Source organism: Phascolarctos cinereus, unplaced genomic scaffold (genome assembly GCF_003287225.1).
Source record: "Phascolarctos cinereus isolate Bilbo 61053 unplaced genomic scaffold, phaCin_HiC Scaffold_4;HRSCAF=312, whole genome shotgun sequence".
Taxonomy (NCBI): Eukaryota; Metazoa; Chordata; class Mammalia; order Diprotodontia; family Phascolarctidae; genus Phascolarctos; species Phascolarctos cinereus.
The window spans coordinates 84,691,889-84,715,576 of record NW_027555847.1 but is presented as its reverse complement, the minus strand read 5'-3'; the positions used below and the strand labels follow the sequence as shown (position 1 = coordinate 84,715,576).

General features: G+C 39.7%; 1 protein-coding gene across 1 annotated transcript in view; it reads left to right on the top strand.

Moving 5' to 3' along the window:
- Window positions 1–23,688, top strand: part of DOCK3 (dedicator of cytokinesis 3) — a 512,545-nt gene that overhangs the window by 387,969 nt on the left and 100,888 nt on the right. Inside the window, 7 exon segments of the mRNA XM_020999119.2 lie at window positions 5,534–5,659; window positions 16,545–16,669; window positions 18,515–18,677; window positions 19,190–19,296; window positions 19,935–20,106; window positions 21,423–21,481; window positions 21,483–21,521. Coding sequence (XP_020854778.1) covers window positions 5,534–5,659; window positions 16,545–16,669; window positions 18,515–18,677; window positions 19,190–19,296; window positions 19,935–20,106; window positions 21,423–21,481; window positions 21,483–21,521 — 791 coding nt within the window.

The following is a 23,688-nucleotide window of genomic DNA, read 5'->3' as shown; positions in this document are numbered from 1 at the left end:
TGCAACAAAGTTAGGTCTTGACCAATCCTAAATGATAAAGGAAAAAGTTACCAGTGTCATCTTGAGAAACATTTCTTACAGGTGTAAGAAAAACCAAGGGATATATAGTATAACAGTTCCTGGAAATGAATAGATCACTTTTCTAGACATATATGAATTTATATCTGCAAATAATTCTCTTTCACCTGCACCCTGATGGATTTATTTCCAGGTATTTCTTGAATTGCTATAGGGATATTGTTGGCCAAATTCTGAATCTTGCTTCATTCTATTATTCTACTCAATTGAAGATCTATTTTTTAAAAATAAATTTCCTTTGCTTTATCCCATCACTAAGTACCTGATTAAGCTCTATGGACAGTTGATTTAGAACGTCCAATGCAATCACTTTCAAAGACTCTTAGATGTTTTCCCTAAAGTCATCATTTAGATTTACAGAAAGAAATTTCTGTTTTGGTTGTGGGTATTAAGAAAATATATAATTCTCCAGTAACCCTAACATATTCTCATCTATCCCTCCCTCTCTCCCTTTCCCTACCTTTCTCTCCCTATTTTTTCCTTTCTCTCATCTCCCTCTCTTCCCCCTCCTCTTCTCCCCCTCTAACTCTTTGCTCTTGCTCTTTCTCTACCTGTACACTCTCTCTCTCTCTCTCTTGCTCTCTCTGCTCTCTCTCTCTCCCTTCTTCTTTCTTCCCTCTTTCTCCCTACTCTTTTTTAATAATATACACATGTCTTTCATTTGGCTTATTGGGATATCAAATACACTGTCATTCAGCATGAAGCAGTTCCCATTCACATAGAGGTCATTAAGAATAGCTGTTCACAAATTAAACAATTAACAGGAAATTTTTCTGTATTTTAAATATGTATTTTTATATTTAGGATATTAACCACAGAGCTATTTCAGCAGCTGGGCTGAGATTAATTTGGGTAATTAATCCCCATTCAACCATTCAACAAGTATTTGCCAACCCACAAATGTCCCATATAGGTATCACTTTGACCAACTACTTTTAATGGAACAGAATTCAATATTAAATTAAATTTAGGTTACCAGTTTTAATGCAATTTTAAAGTGTCCTCCTGTTGGATGATTAAAGGAACCAAAAGTCATTCTATAGAGTTAAGTTAGATCAAAGTTACTGGTTTGGGAGACTATGCAACAGCTTGGAAATTATCTATAGGACAACTTATCAGTAAGATTTAGAGTCAAGACCTGGGTCTCAATCCTAGCTCTTTCATTTATTACTTAAGTGACCTTGAGCAAGTCATTCTACTTCTTTACTTCCAGTCTCTTCTCTCACATCCATCTGCTTCTCACTACTCACACAGCTACCACCTTAGTTCATTCCTTTATCACCTTTCACCTGGACCATTGCAAGGACCTCCCAATTGACCTTTCTTCTTCAAGTCTCTCTCCATTCCAATCTATCCTCCACACAGCTGTCAAAATAATTTGCCTTAAGCCCTAGTCTGAAAATGTTACCCTCCTATTTTAATAAACTTCAGTGATGCCCTATTTCTTCTAGGAAAAAGCATAAAGTATAAAGTCTTCATCTGGTTTTTAAAGCCCTTCATAACCTAAGCCTAATGTATCTTTCTGGTCTTGATATACATTATTCCTTTTCCCTTAATTTATAGAGCAGCCCCCATGCCTGAAATGTAGTTGCATCTTCCCTCTCTACCTCATAGATTCCCTCACTTCATTCAAGATTTAGCTCAATTAGGACCATTAAAATCATTATGCAATTTCCCAAATGCAATCGGCATGGGTGGGGGCAGGGAATGCAGCTCAAACCCCACCTTCAACACAAAGTCTTTCTTGCTCCTAGCCCCTGCCCAAGCAATGTGTCCTGCCTCCCTGACTATCTTGTTTTAATTTTGTATTTATTCTCTCACATTGTCTCTCAGGTAGGATGAGAACTGTTTGAGAGCAGGAATAGTTTAATTTTGATGGGCTTCGTCTTTTCATCCCCAGTGACTATGCCTAAAATGTTGTTGTTGTTGTTGTTGTTATTGTTGCCATTGTTCAGATGTTTCAGTCATGTCCAACTCTTCTTGACATAGTAGTCCTTTAATAAATGCATATTGGTTGGCAGTATTAGAAGATTACTGGCCAGCACTCCTTTTCTAGAATCCATTCTAACCAAGAATCGTTTGCATTTGCCATTTGTTATTATTTCAGTAGGCTCCCAAAGCAAGTTACAGTTTTGAAGGTCATAGATAATTTCTCATTACCAGTATTTTAAATTAACTACTTTCTGATGTCATAGAGGGAAACACGTTAATCTCATCAGTACTATTTAAGAATTCCAAAGCAAAGGATTCTAAGAGGCAGTGATAAAGAGGTGTAGTATTTGAGGTATAGGTGCCAGCCTATGCAAAGCCACAGAGATAGGAGATGTCATGCCACATTCAGGGAACATTGAGGAGACTGATTTGCTTGAAACATAGACTGAGTGAATGGAAGTGAGGTAAAAGATGTCTGGAAAAGTAGGTGGGAGCCAGGTTCCAGAAGGCTTTAAATGACACTCTGGGGAATTTGTATTTGAGCCAAGAGGCAACAGGAAGCCAGTAAAGATTTTAGAATAGGAGAATGAAATGGTAGATCTGTTTTGAGAATATTGTTTTTGCATGAACAAATTGGGGGATGAGGAGAGGATGAATTGAAGAGAAAGGATTAGAGAATGTTGAAGCAAATAAACCAATTAGGAAACTATTACAATAATGCTTCTGAATGGAGAAAAAGGTCTAAATTAGGAAGGTGAGTGAAGAGAAGGGACAGATAGAAGAGCTGTTATGGAGGTAAAATCAACAAGGATTTGGCAATTGATTTGGTCTGGGGGATGAAAGGAAGGGAAGAGTCAAAAATCCAATCCAATCCAATCAATATTTATTAAGCACCTACTATGCCAGGCACTGTGCTAAGGCTGGGGATACAATTAATAAAAAGAAAAATAGCCCCTGCCCTCAACAAAGTTATAATCTAAAAGGGGAAACAACACACAAAGAGAGACAGGAAAAGGAATGAGGAGGGACAGGACACCAAGGAGTACCCAGGACAGGCATCTTTTTCCATGAAGTTGAAACCAGGCAGGGCAGCAGATGCAAAGTGGTGTGATGTGAAAGTCCAGTTTCTGCCCTCTGTAAAGGAAGGCTTTGGGAGGAGTTTGATATTGTGCCTTCCAGTAAGAGGGAAGTAGAGTCAATCAAATGTGAATTAGCAGTGTGGTAGTGAGTTTAGAAGTGGTGGATGACTTTTTCCTGGGAGGGGCATCTTGTTCCTTGGAGTTGAAACCAGCAGAGCAGCAAATGGAAAGTGGAGTGGTTGACTCTGAGGTTGCAAATATGGGTGACTGGAAGAATGATGATGCCCTCAACAGAAATGGGAGAGTTTAGAGAAAGAATGGGCTTGAGGAGAAATATTACGAGTCCCATTTTCAGACTTGGAAAATTTGAAATGCCAATGTTATATCCAATTGGAAATATCTATCAAGTAGTTGGAACACCCAGTTGGAGAGATCTATCAGGTAGTTTGAGGCAGCTAGATGGCACAGTGGATAGAGTGCCAGGTCTGGAGTCAGGAAGACCTGAGTTCAAATCCAACTTCAAACACTTACTAGCTGTGTGACCCTCAGCTTCCTTGTCTGAAAAATGAGAAGGAAATGGCAAATCACTCCAGTATCTTTACCAAGAAAACCCCAAAAAGGGGCCCTGAAGAGTCAGACATGATGGAAAATGACTGACCAACAATATCAAGTAGTTGGTGGTATAGAACTGGAGTTCACAATAGTACATGTAGATTGGGGAGTCATCTGCACAGAAATGATAATATTGATGAGAGTTTAAGGAGAGAAAAAGACCCAAGACCGAGTCAGGGAGTGGGAGCAAGGAAAAGGATGATGATCCAGCAAGAGAGAAAGAGGAGAGATCAGATAGGCAGAAGAGCTGAGACAGAACCGTCACAAAAGCCAAGGTAGAAAAGAATGTCTAGGAAGAGAAGGCGGTGAATGGTATGAAAAGTTGGAGAGAGGTCAAGCAGAAGGAAGAATGAAAAAAAGAGCATTGTAGTTACCAATTAAGAAATCTTCAGTGATCTCAGAGAGAGCAATTTCAACTGAGTTGTAGAGTTGGAAGGCAAAAGAAAAAAGGGATGCAATAAGGATAGGTCTTTTGGCTGTGAAAGGGAAGTGATATAAAGACAATAACTTGGTAGGGTTGGTTGAGGATTTTGTTTGTTTGCTTGAAGAATGGATGAGCCCTGGGCACCTTTGTAGGGTAGGAGGTAGTAGATAAGAAGATATTGAAGATAAGGTAAAGAGGGGGAGCTGGGTCCCACAGGAGATGGGAGGAGCTGGGATAAAGAGCACAAGAAGGAAAGTGAGAAGGAAAATCTCTTCCTTAGGGACTGGAGCAAAGGAGGAAAGAATAGGGCAACAATATAGGGGACTTTGGTCACTTGGTATAGGAAAGAAGGAGGGGGACCATGACAGATAGCTTCCATATTCTCAGTAAAGTGAGGCACTCTGTGAGATGGAGGGGGAAAGAGAAAAGGAAAGGTTTCCTGGGGATAAAAGAAAGAGTTTAGAATTGCTGCTATGAAAAATGTGATAGAGAATTGATCAGGGAAGAATAAAAAGATTTCCTTATAACAATGAGAGCCTACTGAGGATTAAACAACATTAATTTGTAGTGAACCCAGTTGGTACAATCACATAACTTTGGCTTGGTATAAGCATGTGACTTTATCTGTCTGCATTCAGTAACATACCAGGAAGAATGGAAAAACCAGATCTTGAGGGCAACCTATGGCTGATATCTGATGTCGTGGCTGGTAAGCAGGAGAGGGTTTTAAGGGAAGAAAGTAGTGTATACTTGAACTAGTCAACCATAAGGTCAACATTTTGATGGGAAGAAAGTGAGATCAGAGCATGAGTGGCTGAATAGGATAACAAGAAGGGTGGAGGGATTGAAGGAGTAGGTTCAGAAGGAATTAGGAGCAGGGAGAGGTAAAGAATACAAGAATATTAAATACAGGATTACTGCCTTGCAGAATTTGGCATACTTCCCAGCATAAAAAAACAATATATAACGTTGCTCACACATTTCCAACCAGTGGTACACCCTGGCCAGGAGGTCTTTTTTTGGCACACTTATCTCTAAATAGTCTTTGTCCATCTTGCTTCTGCAGACTATTTGGGGCTTTTCCTAAGAGGACCCTCTTGCATAGAAACTGTCAAATTTTTCATCTTATTTTTGTTAAACCATTTCTTTATTTGTCAAGGTCACTCTGACTCATATTCCGTTAGTTTTATGCCTCGAGGTATTTCTGAATAGCGGAATATTTCTGCAGAGTAGCTTATATTTTCTGCATGATGGCTTTCTAAAGAAAAACCCTGCATATAATATATTTTCCTGTGAAAGGAGTTCCTGAGTTATCCTCACTAGCACCTCATATGACTCAAGATGGAATTGTGAATTTCTTTTTAAGATGGAATTGTGGCTCTGAAAAAAGTTTTTTTGTTTCTTGCAGGTCTTATAATTTCTTTGCAGCTTCTTCGAGGGGACATGGACCAGATTCGGAGGGAAAACCCTATGATCTTTAACAGAGGCTTGGCAGTTACCAGGAAATTGGGTTTTCCTGATGTCATCATGCCAGGTAGGCAGAACTGTTCTGGGGGCTCCCAGAAGGTGCTGACAGAATCAAGTCAGCTCTTTCAGCTGTGGTTGATCAATATACCTAATCTGAGCCATCTTTACCTCCAATGGGCTCCACCCTGCCACCAGCTGAATCTTCTGCTAGCTGTAGGTGCTGGATTCATCTCACAAAATCACACAGAACAATGTTCCAAAGTGCTATATAGACACAACAGATGAGTTTTCTTGTCTTATACCCTCTGTGATTTCTACAGTGAAAGAATATGTACATCAGGGTTAACATTTCACCTTCCTGTTATCTCACCAGTCTCACAGGGAAACAACTGCAAGTGGCCTATTCCTTAAAGGGATAAAAAATGGCAAAGTATAGGAATGTGATTTTGATGAGAATGATTGGTGCTCTATGAAAGCTGAAGAGAAATCTCTTTTTTTTAATTATAATAGTGCAGGATCATAAAAAGCATCATTTTAAAATATGCTATGCAGGCATCTTCACTTCAAACCTGTGTATGTATACAAGCAAGTTACCCAAAAGGAGTCTTGGATTCAGGTGCCATAGGTCCAAGATATTTTGACATACACCTTATGCCCTCTAAGGTAATCCAGTCAGAGTCTCATATGATCCTTGACTTCTTGTCTTAGCCTGCCAGCCAAATAACAGAGTTTTGTAGATACCATGTTGCTAAAGAATGAACTGATGCCAATACTTATTATTCTTCTCTTAACCATCTAGTCCCACACTTTCCATGGTAATGCCTTCTGAGATGACACTAAATAAAACCTGTTTCTTCCCTGCTCATCCCTGTTTCAGAAATCTAGTTACTCTAAAAATTGTGAGCATTTGTATATGAAGAGAGTGAATCTGAAGTTTTCATTTTGGAATGAGCATAAAACCATATGAATGGGGGTAGGAGAGAAGCATCTTTCAGTTGAAATATTTTTAAGCAGGATTTCATTTCAAGAGATATTTTCAAAGTCACATTTGAGAAAAGAAGTCCTTTGATGAAGCAGCTGGGTGTCCCTTTGCCTCATCAGCATACCAGGGTCTGTAAAGGGTTTATGGGTACATTCCACAGAGCAGTTGAAATAAGAGAAGAGGATGAATTGTGCCCTCTGAATGACAACTAATGGGATATCATTAAAGTCAGTCTGCAGAAAAATTCATGTCATTTACCCCCACCAGCCCATTCCAGGGACAACCAAACTGCACCTGCTAAGTGAAGTAGATTCTTGGGTCAGTTAAATTGGAGACTTAGAGTTAGCACAGCAGAAGCATGGCTGAAAGTGCCTTGATAGCAGGAAGCAGACCCACATCTGCCTGCATTGCTTCCACGCACACCCTTTGTCACTTGGCAGAGAGGGTTCGAGCCTCTATTGGGCAAAACAATCCTTTGTGCATGTTGTTATCACCAGATTATGCCCCATCACCAGCTAGCAGCCTCCTGATATCTCCTGAGTCCCTCTCAGATTGGGACCTTGAGATTCCATAGTTCAGCAAAACATTATAGCACTGAGGCTTTACCTTCTGGTCAAACTAGCTCCAGAGAAATGCTGACTCTGACAAATTCTCTGTGGCGCATCCACCCATCCATCCCGACACATGTCCCCAGTGTCAGTGAGCCGGCAATCGTCTGCTAAGTAGGAATGTTCAGCTGATAGAGTTGTCTGGCCTATAGCCTCATTCCAGTGATTTCCTGTCCACTTCACAGCTGTGAAATAGCACGATGTTATTCCCTCTAATGCATGCAGCTTTATGGTAGCGAACAGCTATAGTTGTGGCAAATGGGTACTTAAGGAAATGGCCACTAAAGTTGTGAGTGGAGCTGCTGTGGAGTTTCCTAACAAGCCTGAAGGAGTCACAGTAAATGGGGCCATGACAGATAAGTAGGTGAAGGTGATTTTCCCATCATTTCAAGGTCCAAGTGAAAATAAGCGTGTCTTATTAGAATCCCTGGTAAGGAGAGAATCACACCTTCAAACCACAATGAGCTGGCAGTTAATTGAAGATCACACATCAGAAGAAATGCAAGAAGAACAGGGATTATGGCCAGAGCATATTTACAGTGCTACAAGTGAGAGTTTTTGCAGTCTCCAATCATACCACAGTGTCTTACATCTTGTTCTCTCACTGTCTAGTCCACCAATATTAAGAAAGGGAATGGACCTTTTATTGTACTGTTAGAATTATTTTCCAAATGCTCTTTCTGGGCTCCACCACCTGACAGACATTCTGCTTTGTTCAGGATATGGGGACTAGGCAGGAGTATTTTGAGCATGAGCCATAAACTATTCAAACTGCCCCCAAGCTCCTGGATTGATAGTGGCAGAGAAAATGCTAGCCTTGGAAATATCATCTTTGTTTTTAAAGGCTAATCTTAAGGATGGTTTTGGAAATATTTTGTCCAGCAAATCATTTTTTTTCCTTAACTGAACTCATCATCTTATGCTGATGGGGTAGCTAGCCACCAGTCATCTTTGCTTCCACGTTTGTTCTTCCTTACTCTAAATTCATCTTTTTGTGCATTACAAGTTAGTAGCTTTGTAGCAAAATTTTGGTCCCTTATAGATTTTCTTAACAAGATAATCAGGAAAGACTGGAGCAGAATAAGCTTCCTAGATAAACAAGGCTGCCTTGGTCAGTGTGGCTTCTATTCCAGGATTCATTGCAGATTCTTAATATTAACTATATCAAACTGCCTACCATTTTCAGAAAAAGGGAGTGAGGGAGAAAAATTAGGAACTCAAAATCTTATAAAAATGAATGCTAAAATATTTTCTTAATATATAAATGGTGGGGAAAGTACTATTTAAATAAATTTAAAAAACAGATTCTGAACACTATCACCTGAAAGATCAAAACTTGAAATGAATGGTTCGAAATCAATTTTATGGCTATTTTATTAAATAGATTTTATTTTAGGGCTATTTTATTAAAGAAATTAAATACATTTATTATATTAAATCCATTTTACTGAACAAACATCATGGGTTAAGAAAGAGCAAGAGCCCTTTTCCCTAATCCATTTAAAGACAATTAATATAGAACCACCATTTTCCTAAGAGAGTAACCTTCTCTTTCTCTGTGAATTTCTGTATAACACAGAAAACCAAAAACTAGCAGCATGCTATATGCTCACCTTTGAGGTGCTAATGAAAATGGGCATGTCTACCGCATCCTAAGTTTAACTGAACAATCCTGCTTTCTAGCCGTTTGTGGAGAATCAGGGCCCTGGCACACCTCTGGAGAACATTGCTAATAATTAATTCCTCTGGAAATTCTAACCTTGAAATTCCCAACTTGGTTGTGACATGAGCCACATGTCATGCTGATAATTAAATGTTCTTGTGTCTGTCTTTGTCATTCAGGAAAAAGGATTCAGTTGAACTAGCCCTATGGTTGAGTGTGTGTTTCTAGCTGCTGACTGAGGTTCTCTCAGAGAATAAAATTGCTTTGATCCTGGGGCAGGGCTGGGGAGGGGGGTAGGAAAAGGGACTGCCACTCACTGGGTGATGTGGGGTGGGCCAGGCCATGTGCTGCTTGCCTTTGGAATGGTCCTTGATCTGTATGCTGAATTTGCTGAGTAGAAATCAGCTGCCTCCGCATGGCAGTGTCTGTCTTCCCAAGGATCCCCTTCCCTTATTCACCTGCTTAGTAGTACACTCTGCCTCTTACTCTGAGCCTCTGATGAAAAGTGCATGCTTCATCATTGATCTGTGAGTGATGTTTCTTTCTGTTGTTCTCTTTCTCTCTGTCTTAATTTTTCTTGTTCTCTCTGTGTTATCCCTTCATTGTCTCCCCTTTCTTTCTGATGCAGAGATGAAGATAGTTGGGTGTAAGTTCCTGCTTTTCTGTTCAATGTCTGCTGCTTGCTTGCTTTTTCTCCATCTCCACTTTTTTCATGGAATGTTGGTGAAGGTAACAAATCATTGCAATATTGGGGGGAAATCATGTACATTCTCCACCCTTCACCAACCTCCCCTACCTTGGGCAGATTAGGAAGAAGATCTGTTGGGAGAGGTCCAGCAGGTGAAACTGATGGCACAGCCCTGAAGACTTGGAAAGGCACTGCTTTGGACCTTCAGTAAATCTTAGCAAGAGGAATGCTCCTCAAAGACGAGACTGAGGGCTTCTCAACTGTATTCAGAACACCCTAGGGATGAATCCATTCCAAGTAGGAGGGGAAATAGAAAAGGTTACAAATACATGAAGCGATTTCTGTGAAAAAGACAGGCCAATGACTCACATTAGCGAAGGAGATATTGAGTGGCATTCTTGTCTCAAGCAGCAGGGGATAAAAAGGTATCCAAAAAGGCTTTTCTAGTTCATTACCATTTATTCTTTCCACTCTTTCTGGACACACATGACATAAAAGAACTGTTTACTGCGAATGCATTTCTAAGGAATGGAGATGTCCTGAGCTGCTGCAGATTGATTCATAGGAATATAATCAGAAGTCACTGATGAAAATTTTGTCAAATCTAATAATAATTAATAATAGCACTTTAAGGTTTGCAAAGCACTTTACAAATATTCTCATTTTGTCTTCACAACAACCCTGGGAAGCAGGTGCTATTATTATCCCCATGTTACAGATGAGGAAGCTGAGGCAGACGGAGATTAGGTGATTTGCCCAGGGTTAAATAGCTAATAAGTGTCTGAGACCATCTTTGAACTCAAGACTTCCTAACTCCAAATCCAGCATTCTGTCCACTGTGCCACCTAACTGCCTACTGTCTCTCAGGGATGATTGTGGAATCCACTCATCTGTTCTGTGAGGAGAGCATGAGGAGAATTTCACGTTCGTTGGTCTTGAGAAAGGAATAAATAAGATTCTGTAGCCTTGAGAAAGGCAGCAAGGGTAATGGATGAGAAGAAGTCTTGGAAGTCTAGAAAACTAGCTTTGAGTCTTCCTCCTGACATATACTATCTGTGTGACCTTAGGCAAGTCACCTAACCCAGTGACCCAAACTCCTCTTCACGCATATTAGCTCTAGTTCAGTTACCAATTTGCTTTGGGGCCTAACTTGTAATTCTAGCTGCAGCCAGTCCCATCATCCTCCCCAAAACGTAGCCATGCTGAGAAAGAGACAGTGTTAATCATGCCGACTAGAATAAACTGACTTTTAAAATAGAGATCTCTCATTGATGAACATTTGAAAAAATATGGGTTCTATGTCTTTGGCTCTCAAAAGATAGAACCTTCTAGTATTTCCCGAGAAAGCAATCTGATTTGATAGTCTATTTCCTTTGCTTCCTTCCCCTCAAGAAAAGGTGCTAAGTTGAATTCACTTTGGGACCCTCAATTGTCCAGATGAGGGGAGAGAGACGAGTATTTATCCTCTGCTCTGTGATAGATTTGGGTGTGCAGAAGCCTTCTCTGCATTTCACCTACCCACATGGAAAAATTGCTATTCTAATGTATCAAAAGAAGGTTGCTGATTAAATTCAGAGATAATTTATTTCTAAGTTCAATGATACTTGTAGAAATCTGTGAATCTAAAGCTACTTATTATTTAGTGAAAGACACCTACAGGGACCTGAAAGGAAGTTCCTTCAGTCTCTTGAAGGAAAGCCACAAAGGCAGGGGGGAAAAGAGTTGATGGGGATAATACATATATGTATGTATATGTATATATATATATATGTTTAATTGGTCTCACTACTACTGTGTTTGCCCAAGATACTATAGTGAAGATGGTTACCTGGTGCAGGGCACTTTGCAGCTGAACTCCCTTCGATGCAGTGGTGTCTGAGGGAGGGCTTTTTGTTTAATAGAGTATTCTGGTGCATCCAAAGAGTGGGTCCAACAGTTCTGAGTAAACCCAGGGGTCTGGGGAGCTGGAGAACCCAGGGGCCATTCTGGTCTTCAGTGAAAGTGCCTCACCAAGAAAGGTGTGATTCCTTAATATGCTGACTGGGCCTTATTTTCAAAGAATCATTTGAGAAATCTGTCTGGTTTTATAGTTTGAGATTAGAAGGAAAAAAGAAAAACCAGTTTATATACTGTGCCAAATAAAAAAAATAATTTCAAGAGACCAAGTTTTTAGGTAAATTACAGTCAATTTTATTATCCATCGCTACTGATGGTTAACAGAAAGGGCTCATTGTCTTCTGATCAAAAGAGAGCATGACCACTTCTTGAGGCTCATATGCTCTTGGATGAGAGGTGTTTCAGTAGATGGCAATCAACAGATTAGTTAACAATTAATGAGAGGTAGACTTGACAAAGAAAAGTGAGCTCACTCCAATGAAGGGCTGCGAGTGACATCCTGTCACTCTTGGACAGAGTTTTTCTACTCCCAGGCCACCCCCGGCCTTGGGCAGTCTAGACAGGGGATCTGCCTTCACCCAGACTTGCTTGAGTGGAGCACAAGCAGCAGGAATTCATCTCAGATTAGAGATTCCTTGTAAAGTTGGATGAGGTCTGACCACGACTGAGGAGAAGGTTAGTTCAACCTTCAGAGACTATGTTTTTGAAATGAGGACTTTAGAAAAGGAGGGAACTCTGAATCTTCTCAATTATTGGTTATTAATAATCATTTCTCCCAATAATCTTCTGTGGGGTCAGTGAGTATTTCAGAAACTTCATCTGTAAAGTTCTGACTTCCTTAAAGGAACAGAAACTGTATAATGGTCCATTTTTTTGGTTCTCACAGCCAAGCACCATACTTTACACGTGATAGGTGTTTAGTTAATATTTGTTAAACCATGTTAATGAAAAAATTAATTGACCCATTGGTTAATACTGGAAAGATCAGTTTCCTAAATTCAAATATCCAAAAATTCAGAACCTGTTCCCCATTAATAATAATGATAACATATATAACACACACATATATATATGATAATGATTACATGTATAACCATTATAGTTTACAGAGCATTTTTCCATGCATTATTTCATGTGAATCTTCCAGTGGCCCTGCCAGGGAGGCAGAGCAGAAATCACAGTCATTTGATTGAGGAGGGAAGTGACATGTGTAAGGTAATATAGTAAGAAGCAGAGGTGTAGGCCTGAGCCCAGCTCTTATGACTGTGATCTTCCCAAGACTACACACTGCTTCCTAAGAACCAGAACCCAGATAATGTCTAAATATCCTGGATGAAGCTTCTGGCAAAAATCTGTGATTGCTGAGTTAGTCCCTAAACTAGACCTAAATGGTTCTGAATTATCTATGGAGTTGGATACAAGAAAGAAATGCAATAGATGGCCCAAGCTAAGGAACTCTCATCTTGCCATAGTAGTATTCATCTTGATAGAGACATAAAAATCAGTCCATTATTGTTATCTCTACTTATGGCATAACCATTTTGTTCCTTCACGGCACCATTAACCAAATGTACCTTCTGCCAAACTAGAATTTTCACCTTTGTTAACAGCTACACTATTGTGACAGGTAGGTTTTAAAACACACGAAGACTTCAGAAGTTTTTCAGTGTATTTCTCTTTATCTGGCCCTCTTCAGATTGTACTGTTATAGTTATTATATCCATTAATGATGGCCATATGTGACAGACTTCTCAGAAACTTCTTTGACATGAAGTGGTGAACAGAAACAGGCCTTTGTGGTGAAGCTGTTGTTTATTAACACTCTCTCTGAAATTCTATCCTCCCATGAACAGAAGTAGTGCTGACAGCCATCATTTCTGTAGCTGTCTAGCTTTGAAAGGCCATATAGTCACTTTAATATTTTGTTCTGATTCTCCTCATGAGAAATAGGTTTTAGCTGTCTTAGAGGTTCTGGTAAAAAAAAATTCATTCATCCATTTGTCAAATATCTGTGAAGCACCTGCTATATGGAAAGTGCTGAACAAAGTGGAGGAAGATGAAGGAGAGACTAGAGGTGCCATGAATTGGTCAGCCAGTCTGAGGAAATGGAGGAGAGTTAGGAAAAGAAACAAGTCTCTAAGAGGGATCACTCTCTAAAGAAAGGATTACTAGCAGAGCCAACCCTTGACAAAATTGCAAAACTGTCAAAGCTGTCCATAAATGGGATGGGCGAATGGGCTGCCTTAGGTAGGCATGCCTTGCCTATCATGGGAGTTCTTTGAGAGGTGGAACATTTGTTGTGAATGTTGTAGAGAGGACTTCTGTTTGAGTAAGAAAAGGGCTCTCTGAGATTCTGTGAAGTTTGTCTACATTGTTCCTTCTCTCTGACCCCACCCTCCATACACACTCACATACCCCTGACATCATTTTCCACTTCCTTTTTGTGCTTGACACCTGGGCCTGCTGTAACCTGCTTTACGTCTCTCCAAGGCCCTGCCCTCACCCATCTCATTCCATATTTAAGATTGCTCTTCCCTAACCCCTATCATCAGATAGCTGCCCTTTCTCCCATGCACAGGTGAGTTTGAAAAGAATCATTTCTGGGTTAGTGTTCTTATCCCATGTAAGACCTGTTCCATTTAACAGGAGCCATGCCATTGTCTGAAAATAATGCCTTACCTACATCCAAATGCCTGATCCTAATGATGGTAATTTCGGAAACATGGCAGGACAACAGGAGAGATATTTTGGGCAAGGAGGCCTTTTAATGGTTTCCACATCACATGACTAGGTGCATCTCCTACTGTGTCATTAGACCCATGCAGCGAGTACCATTATCATCTCCTGACTTTAGAGATGCTCCACAGAGACCTTGGTTTTAAACAGTTTTTTCTAACACATTTAATCTCTAACAAAGATGTCATTGAGCAAAGGTCAGGCAGGACAAGATGAATAGAAGCAGAAGAAGAAGTAGGGATAATCTACAGTTTAGACCATTTGACCTGCCAAATAGTTACATGTGCATTGAAGAGCATAAGTATTATGTCTATAGAGAATTTTGATACTTTGTGTAAAGTTTTAGGAACTTAAACCAGTAAGTGAAAGGTGGTTTTCCCTAACTGGTGATTGAATTTATATGCTGATTTCCTAACAAGTTCATTATTTCCTTTCCCCTACATTGTGAAACGGTGACCCAATTAGAAATAAATTTGTAATTTTCCCTTTATTGTAGCTTTGTGGGTAACCGAATTTGATTACTGTAGTCTTGGAGACATTTTAGCTTTCACAAGCTCTAGAAAATGCTTATGAGATTTCTGGAAATACATTACTGTCAGTTTTCTGAGCATGCCTTATGATCGGTTTGCATATACCTCATGATCAGTCTCTGAGTATATATTTTGGTTAGGTCTATCAATATACTTTATGGTCAGTTTCTGACATGCTTCTGAATATAAATTTTAGTTAATTTATGAATGTATATTTTGGTCAGTTTATAGATACACATGATCAGCCTCTAAATATATATTTTGGTTAGTTTCTGAGTAGCACACTGTTCATTTGTCATGGACTGGCTTTTTTTTTTTTGAGCTTTAGTATTTCCCAGTCCCTGATTGTGAATTTAAGAAGCAGCATCTCTCTACTTCATAAAGGTTCAGAGAATAATCTGAGTAATAGGAAGTGCAATTATTCCCATTCATATGATGGCCCCTCCAAAAGAAATGTACCCATTTCTGATAATATGCGATTGTCCTGCACACTCAGCTCCCGGGGCAGCTTTGTTCTTACAAACAGGTAATAGCTTGGCCATGTCTCAGCAGTCCATCAATCTTCAGGTGTGGTCAGTGCAGAAAAGCAGCAGGAACATTTAAGTTTTTATGTAAAATATAAGAGGAGTCTGGAATGTGTGACCAACCCAGAAAGTTCTCAAAGTGCCAGAAAATAAAACTTGTCTCATCATAGTTATAGTCAATCAACAGATTAGAATGTATCAGTTTTTCCAAGCACGCGAATGGAGGAGGGGAGGTATTAAACCCTGACAACCTGAATTGGTTCCACCTTTGCTATCAGAACATTCCATTACCTCATTACTGGGTTTCCTCAGCTGCTAATTCATCTTCCATCTTGCCTTATCCATTATTTTTTGCCATTTTCTTTCTTTGAAGATTTTTTTTTCTTGCCTTGCCTATTTTTCCTGAAAGTCATGATCCCTCTTTTAGAATATGTGGAAGAAACTCTGCTAGGTGTTAAATGTAGAAGCTAGGGCAGCCTAAATATGAACATTTTGTATGTATTTACATATATAATCAGCAGGTATTCTGCCACTGCTTTCCTGTACATCAGCATCCCCCCAAGGACAGGCGTATTTCTGGCTATTGTGAATTTGAGACTGAGTCTCTCCTATCTGAGTAAAGACTGGTAAAATAGGCTGGAGGTTAGAGAAGCTGATACCACAAGGGGTTGACAGAAAGTTGCCTCCATTGACCTAGCATCTGTGTTTCTGGATATAATCATCTGCTCCAAGAGCACTTGCAAACAAGGTGATGAAAAATTGGCAGGCATGCCCAGTGCCCTCTGCCTGGCACACCTGCATGGAACCAGCTTCTGAGCCAAGAATCTGGCAGGAAGGAGGCTTTAGTATTCTTGCAAAGGAGAAAGAGAGGTTTGAACTGCAAACAACCTTTCTAAGGAGCAAGAGAAGCTCTGGATTTATGTTTTCAGAGTGAGGGAAAGGAAAAGTTAGTGGGTAAGGGATGATTGGGCTTACCCAGGGTTTCCAAAATCCCCTCCAGTTTAAAGCTTGAGAGTCATTTTAGGCTGTTCCACTGGAGGGTGTAATAACCTGATTACCCACTTCTAGGCCAGGAGACCTTTCTTTTTCCCCACAAGTCACAGTGTAGTGAATGAATTAACACTTAAAGAAAACATGACTAACCACCCTAAACTCTGCTTCATTGATACTGGAATGTCCATGGTTATTGACCCCTGGCTTGGAATGCACTGGGTGCCGGCACATACCTCAGAGGAGCAACACAGGGAGGCCTGTCTCTTGTCATCATCATGAGGTCCCGTTGCTTCTGCTTCTTGTGAGAAGCTTTCATTTCTCTTTCACCACAGGTGATATCCGAAATGACCTCTACCTAACCCTGGAAAAGGGAGATTTCGAGAGGGGTGGAAAGAGTGTGCAAAAGAATATCGAAGTGACCATGTATGTTCTCTATGCAGATGGAGAAATTTTAAAGGTAAGGAGGGCAACTAATGGCATGCTTGAGATTTGCATGGCCAATGACATAAAACTAGAAGGCTCAGATGCCTTGCAGGAGCTCATCTGGTTCATATCCCTGCCTTTGAAGCAAGTCTGTCCTCAAACCATCCCAGATAGGTGGTCACCTGCCCATATGTATGTATTTGTTTGTTTAATCTCTAAAGGAAACTCTATAATCTCCCTTGGTAACCCAGCTTATTCTGTCACAACCCTTACAGAAATTCTTATGAATAGCTGACATAAGTCTTCCCTCCTAGAATTTGAACCCATTCTTTTTTTGTCATATTCCATGGGAAGAAAAAGAGCATCTCCTTACTCCCCTTATCCAGTCCCCTCTTATCCCTTTGATAACCACTAAGTTTCCTTCAGCTTTCTTTTCCTCAAGTGACTTCAGTGAGTTGGATTTTGCCTTCAGTCAAGTCTAGGTAGTATTGCTGACCCACCGATAGTTTAGGCATTTGTAAGTACAATATTGTGGCTATGAGAAGATACCCTGAGTGTTAGTTCATTGTTTCTGAATGGATCCTGTTTCCAAAATAGAATTTGATTTCAGTCCTTACCATGAAGAAATCTGCCATCTCTTCCAACACCCCTAGGTTACTCATCTAAAGATGAGGCAACCATAGGAGAGATTTGGAACATTGCTTACACTTGGAGTTGTATCCATTCATCAAACTGTCAATGTAATAGTTTAATCTTAAGTAGATAGAAGGTAAATGAAGTTAATCAAAACCATCTCATAAAGACTGAAGAGAAATGGAAATTAAAATTGAGAATAATGGTAGAAGTAAATCACTGTTTGATTTTTTTATTTTATTTTATTTTATTGTTGGCAAGGCAGTTGAGGTGAAGTGACTTGCTCATGGTCATACAGGTAGTAAGGGTTATGTCTGAGGCCAGATTTGAACTCAAGTCCTCTTGACTCCAGGGCCAATACTGTATCCAATGTGCCACCCAGCTGCCCCTATGTTTGATTTTTTAAAAAAATCCAGCTATAGAGTAATGGTCTTCATAATGCCCCAATATGAAAGGTGCATTGGGTAAGAGGAGCCTCCAGGCCTTGTCCCATAGTGTTGGTGTTGAGTCAGAGCAGCATCTTCTACTTGGACAATCCAAGAAGCCTCACATTCCAGAGAAGAGCCTTATGCCAAGTCTTTATGCAGAAACTTTTTGGTTTTAGAGTTTGGAAGTTTTAGTAAAATTAAACCCAAAAGATGTTCAACTTTTTAACTTTCTCAGGTCTGTCTCCAAAAAGCAATCAATTTGTTTGGTTTCCCGATGCTGTGTGAAAGCTCAAAACAGCAGGTTCATTTGGGAACATTGTGCAACGGTAGAAATAGATGCTTTCTTCCTATATTTTTTCTAATCTGATGAAATCTCACATGCTGTTGATTTCTTAGCATTCCACTGTCCTATACAGTTTGGGGTTTTCTTTTCAGAGCCAGAATGAACAGTCTATATTAATGGTTCAAACATATTGTCCATTTTCTTTCAGTTTACTAGGCAGCTATACTTAGGTCACTTCTGTCCCAAATTAGCATCCTGAGGAATCATCATCCTGTTAGTGTGTGAGCACAAAGGTTTAGCAACAACTAGAAAACTTGCTACTAAGAATGTCAGATTCCAAGGAATTGAAGTTTCTCCTTTTTTTGACCCTTAGGATGGTAGAGAGTAAGAATTAAGTGGAAGAATAGGAGTCATTTCCAAATGAAGCACTCCCCAAAAATACAAGGACTGGTCTTTGTGTCCGGGCTATAAATTCTTACTTTGTTCTTCAACCAACCTTTCTTTGGATGTTGACTTTCTGTATTCTTTATTCTAGGACTGCATCAGCCTTGGCTCAGGAGAGCCCAGCAGGACTTCTTATCACTCCTTTGTCCTCTACCATAGTAACAGCCCTCGCTGGGGGGAAATCATCAAATTACCCATCCCTATAGACAGGTTCCGGGGCTCCCACCTGCGCTTTGAATTCAGGCATTGTTCTAGTGAGTACAACCTCCTAATGGCCTCCCCAAAGAGTGCTAGCGATGGCTCCCTTCCCCGGCTGTCTTGAAGCACGGGGGGAAGGTTTACAAGAAGCCAGAACTCAAGGGATGCAATATTGTCAGAAATTGTTCCTCTGGCTTTCAAAAGTAATGGCCCACAGCCAGGATGTCATATAGAGGCCCTTCTGTTGAAGTAGATAATCCTCAGCTTCATTTTCTTTGAGAAACTCACTTCTCCTCAGGGTATTTTTTCTTGTGGCGGTTGTTTAACTTTCCCCTTTGGAGTTCTGTTCTATTAAGAATAGTAGTTTTGGTCTAGAAAGATTAGGCACCTAGAGGCATAAGTGAAGAACTGGCTGAGTCCGTTCTTTGCGATCATCTTCACACCTGAGTCCAGGAAAGGCCCGAAGAACAGAAAGAATGGGAGCTGTTGTAGTTCAAGAAAAGGCTTTATTTGAGAAGCAAGATAAAGGAAAAAATAACCAATCTTCATCCCTTGACTCTTATTATAGCAAAAGACAAAGGAGAGAAGAAACTGTTTGGCTTTGCATTTACTCCTCTGATGCGAGATGATGGTACCACCCTGTCAGATGACATCCACGAGCTCTATGTCTATAAGGTAGGGGGCCTCGAACCCACCCAAACCAAGGGCAGCATTGTAAACTACCCTCTTGTGGCCATTTCTCTTTGAAGTGCTTTGTAGTGTATTTAGATATATAGATATATACATTTTTTAAACACACATTCACACGAAATTGAGGAGAATCCAGATGTTTTAAGAGCAATGTTTTAGCCAGAGGGATGAAACTGTATTATCCATGTGATATTCACTTTTCTTTCCACAAATTGTGATGATGGATCTTTTGTTCTCTGTCTTGGGCATCCATAGCAGAATTTGCTGACTGTGATGGTGGTGTGGGCATAGATGCTCTGCAATGCCTGCAGCTTTAGTTATTGACAATATAGCACAGTGGACAGTCTAAGGTACTCTTTCATTGGGAAGAACAATGGTCATCTTTGTGACCAGATGTATGTTCTTAGGGGTTCTTAGAAACTCTGGTGGACTTGGAGGTGGTTTGAATAGGAAGCCATCCTTTCTGGGATACTTACAGCTAAATACATCAGACTGCAAGGGAAAGAGGTCATTCAAGAGCTAGATTTTCTGGGTAACTGGATTTTGCTAATAAGACATGAATATGAGGAATGGCTAAAGGAACTTCTTAGTTGACACATCTTGTCTTTTCTCTGTAACTGCAGTGTGATGAGAATAGTACATTTAATAACCATGCACTCTACCTGGGCCTCCCATGCTGCAAAGAAGACTACAATGGCTGTCCCAACATTCCTTCCAGCCTCATCTTCCAGCGCAGCACCAAAGAGACATTCTCTATCTCCACACAGCTCTCTTCCACCAAACTCACTCAAAATGGTATGGTAATGAACCAGGACTCCATACTAACCCCATAGAGTTCTTAGGAGTCCAATCTGGGGCTTTCTACAGGGTCAGAACTGTCAGCTACATTTACTTACTGATTTTGCTTCATTGGGCATGTGCAAGAAAGGATATTTTTCTCCTATCTTGCACATGCCCAGTGTAGCAAAATCATTATGACCATTTAGATTTTTCCTCATTCTTGGTCTTCAGAGCACATTAGGCATTTAATAAATTCATATTGAATTAAGTTCAATTCCAAATTTAATTATTTGGGTGCATTCAGCCCTCAAGAAGTCCTCTCAGGCACTGCCATCCCTTTTGCAAAGGGTTGAGGGAATTTCACTGCCTGTTGAGGTCTTTTGTTCATCCTGTTGGAGAAACAGAAATTAGGCTCCAAACCAGACGTAGTAGTGGTATCTGATATGTCCTTCAGTGGGCTTTTCTGATTAGCACTGAATAAGGTATTTGATGGAATTTGGAATGGAATAATGGAATTTGAACAATATTTAAACCCCACTTCTCATATTTTAAAATCATTTTTGTTATTTTAAATATATTTTATTGATATCTTTTGTTTTTACCATCATCTACATTTCTCTATGTGTCTCTTTATAATTTCATAACATTCAGTTTCCATTGTTTCATGCTCATTATTTTTCCCATTTACATCATTGTAGTTATCGCATATAATGTTTTCCTGGTTCTGATTACTTTACTTTACATCAGTTCATAAGTCTCCCCATGTTTTTCTGTATTCATCATTTCTTATACCACATTCCACTCACGAACTACACAATTTATTTAGTCATTCACCAACTGACGCACATCAACTTTGTTTCCAGTTCCAGTCCACAGAAAATGCTACTATAAATATGTTGGCATATATGAGTCCTTTCTCTCTATCATTGATCTCCTAGGAGTATGTGTCATGCCTATCTTAGACCTCTGGGTAAGAGCATAGACACTTAGCTACTTTCTTAGCATAATTCCAAATTGCTTGGACCAATTCCTAGCTCTACCAAGAGTGCGTCTCAGTGTCTATCTTTCCACAATCCTTCCAACATTGACCGGTCCCATCTTTTATTGTCTTTGACAATTCGTTAGATGTGATAACCTCTGAAATTTGCTAGCTTTGTGACCACAAACAAGTCACTTAACTCTCTGAGCCCTGGTTTTCTCCTTTGTTAAGTGGGGGAAATATCTGTAATACCTATTTCACAATATTGTGAGACTTTAAAAATCATTTGAAGTGCTGTACAAATGTCAGTTACTACCATTATCTGAAGGAGTGCTGCTCTTTTGATTTATAGTGGACCTCCTTGCTTTGCTGAAGTGGAAGGCTTATCCAGACCGAATCATGGATATTCTGGGGGCGCCTCCGGCATGTCGGTGGGGAGGAAATTGTTAAGGTATTAACACAGTCTTACCTCTAGGCCTTAACTTTGACTTTACATTAGAGATTGTACACATGTTATTTGAGCAAAAGGTCTAGGGGGAAAAAAATATCTTTTTGCCCTTCCCTCTAGTGATCATGCTCAAAACTCCCTTTAAACCTCTATCAGTATTGCTGTTATCCCAGAATACAACATGTTAGGTAAAGAGGGGGGAACTACTTGTTTTTGCTTAAATTTGCTCTTTCTTTTTAATGTGCATTCCCCCTGAATAATTTTGCCACCTTTTTTTTGCCACCTTTTTTTGCCGCCTTTTTAAGTAAACATTTGAATTACTAGCTGTGCTTTCTAAATGTCTTGTACATTTTGTTCTCAAAATAAATGCTGATAAAATGCTTTCTTGCTCTGTTAGCCTCACTCTCAAAAGAACTAGATGTCTAACCAATTTTTCTTATTCTCAGTAAATGCTAATTAAATAACTACCTTAGCTACCACTTGCTTAGGTACTCCCTAACTCTTCTTTCCCCTCCACCTTGGATCCAGAGGAGCCATGGTTTCCCTGTGAAGACAGCCACTTTTCCCATATCACTTTGAGACTAAAGCGCTTAGCTACAATTCCCAGCTCCTGGCCCAGAGAGGATTGGTAACACCATAACAAGCTACCCTTCCAGTCCAGGATTCTTTTCAGAACTCACATATAATCTAGAATGAATACTTGTCCTTTCTTGGCTCCAGAAATGCCTCCACCACTCACTAAAGCTGAGATGAACCTTCCTTCTAAGGATATGGCCCTACTCGATGAATTTTAATAAAATACTTTTTTTCATTGAAATGCTTTTGAGATTCAGAAGTTAAGTATGGAATTTGGGGTCTGAAATGTATCCTAAAAGATCTCATACATCCCTGTCTGTCTTTGGGCACGATTGTACCTGTCAGTTTGCTTTAAGAGACATTTATTAGGTTTATATGCTTAGTACTAGAAGGGATTGTAGAGATCCTCAAGTCTTCCCCGCCCTTCTTTTCATAAATAATGAAGGCTTATCCAGGTTTTCATAGGTGGTAAGAAGGGGCTCTAGATGGATCAGACCGAGATCCTCAAACTTCAGACCCAGAGTTCTTTGTATTCTGTCCTGCTGCCTCTCACTCTGCCTGGGGAGCTTTTTACATACTAGGCACCAAATTGGCCCAGGGAGGTCACTGAACAACATGCTTTTTTAAAAGCACGAGAAGATGAGATTCAATCCATGAATAGGATTGAATTCGGTCTTTTTCCAAATCAAACAGACTTTGAAAACCTGTCTTCTACTCTAGTGCTTGCAAAGACTCATTTTGAAATTCATTTTCAACAAGTGACCAGATTGGTATAATTATTTTTAAGTTCTTATAGAATCAAAAAAAAAAAGTTCTTATAGAAGCATATTGGATTTCTGCCATTAAGATAAATTCCTACATACCCTGGGCACATTTTTCTTTGCAAGAAAATATATCAACCAATAAGTCCAGAAGGAATATTCACAAAAGAAGCCTGCAGTAGGGAGTCTGTATGGAAAGAAGCACATCTTTGCAGTAGATTTCAGTCTGGCATCATTAACTCATCTGAAACCTGCTAGAATCTACTGCCATTCTGGGATTGGATTTTGACCAGCAGAATATTAGCTCCATTTCATCTAATTTTGTCCTTTTTACAGGAACATAACACCTCTCAATTCTTATCATATTCTGCCTTGGTTGAGATTTTTTTCCTGTCTTGGAACCACAAATGCTCTAGATCAAAAGTAACCATCCTGCCAGATCTCCTGCCTTCACCTGAAACTCTCTTCTCCTAACTGCTTCCTCTTCCCTAGGTCCCTTATTTTTTACTAAAAAAGCTTTTGTTATAAATGTGTATAATCTGTTAGAGCCGTATACAATAGAAGCAGTTGGTATGATATAGCTAAGCTACAACATACATTCTAGTCACCAAAATACTATGTTTTGCATCATAAAGTTGAACCCTTTTGTATAGAAATGAATTATTTGTTTGCTTACGACTTAACTCCATGCTTTAACATTATTTGTCTTGACCAAGAGATTATTAGCGTGTTATGAGGATATGTGAGCCACAGAGAATCTCATCAAAAAGACTTCAGGAAAATCTAGAGCTAATAAAGAATTCATTGTTTCATCTTCATTTCCAAATTGTTTA